Raw genomic sequence first — 1,060 nt, forward strand, 5'->3', positions numbered from 1 at the left:
GGAAGGGAATGGAAGGGCAGGAGGGAGCGAGGGGGGGCCGTGGGTCGGCGCAGGAATTCCCGGCGGCCCCCGGGGAGGAGCTGGAATCCAGCCGGGGCCTGAGGGGAACCAGCCGGGCTGACGGGAACCGGCCGTGGCTACGGGCCCCCAGCGCCCGCCGCAGGGGACAAGGGGCCCGGGGGGCCGCTCCCTACGGGGCTGCCCGGGGGGGTGCTCCGTGTGGGGCTGGGGGCGCTGGGTGTGGGGCTGGGCTCTGGGCTCTGGGCTCAGACCATATATGGCTGCGCTGGGGTCCCTGCAGCCTGTGGGGCTGGGCTGGGGGCCCACATCGTGGGGCTGGGGTCCCTGCAGCCTGTGGGGCCGGGCTGGGGGCCCACACTGTGGGGCTGGCGTCCATCCTCGGGGTGGGGGGGAGAGGTGTCCCACAGGGACACTGCCCCCCCATCTGCTCTGATTCAGGGGGGCGTTGGACCCCCGGGTGCAGAGTGCTGTTTAGGGGCCACAATGGCCGTGAGGTGGCTGAGCCCCCCCAGTGGGTGGCTGCCCCCACCCCTCGGGTGCAGAAGGGACCGGGGACACGTGGGGCGGTGATGGGGCAGGGCGTGGGGCAGGCAGCATGGCGTGACGGGGGGCCTGGCACCCCAAACCCTGCCTGGCCACCCCGAGCCCCACGGTCAGAGCCCCCCATCCCACAGGGCTCCCCAGGGGCTGCCCCAGAGCCAGGGGCTGTGGCCCCTGCGGTGGCACCGGAGGCCCCGGCACCACGGGCCACCGGGCAGGGCAGGAATGAGTGGGTTTCGCCGTGGGGCAGGATCCAGCCCATTACCCCCACGGCGCTGGGCCGTGACGGCTGCTACCGGTGGGGCGAGTATAGGGGTGAGCCGGGGGGGGGGCGGTGCGTGCCAGGGGGGTGCGGTGCGTGGCGGGGGTCACCGGGGCTGTGCCGGGGGACACCCTGACGCCCTCCCGCAGGAACTGGTGTGCCTACGTGGTGACCCGCACCGTGAGCTGCGTGGTGGAGGACGGCGTCGAGAGCTTCGTCAAGCCGGATTATCAGCCC

At 74.0% G+C, this 1,060-nt stretch overlaps 1 protein-coding gene across 1 annotated transcript in view; it reads left to right on the top strand.

Moving 5' to 3' along the window:
• AGBL5 (ATP/GTP binding protein-like 5) overlaps positions 1-1,060 on the top strand; it is a 26,769-nt gene that overhangs the window by 19,394 nt on the left and 6,315 nt on the right. The window contains exon 13 of the mRNA XM_014946362.1: positions 973-1,044. Coding sequence (XP_014801848.1) covers positions 973-1,044 — 72 coding nt within the window. The remainder of the gene's footprint in view (positions 1-972; positions 1,045-1,060) is intronic.

This window comes from Calidris pugnax, unplaced genomic scaffold, assembly GCF_001431845.1.
Source record: "Calidris pugnax isolate Ruff unplaced genomic scaffold, ASM143184v1 scaffold165, whole genome shotgun sequence".
NCBI lineage: Eukaryota > Metazoa > Chordata > Aves > Charadriiformes > Scolopacidae > Calidris > Calidris pugnax.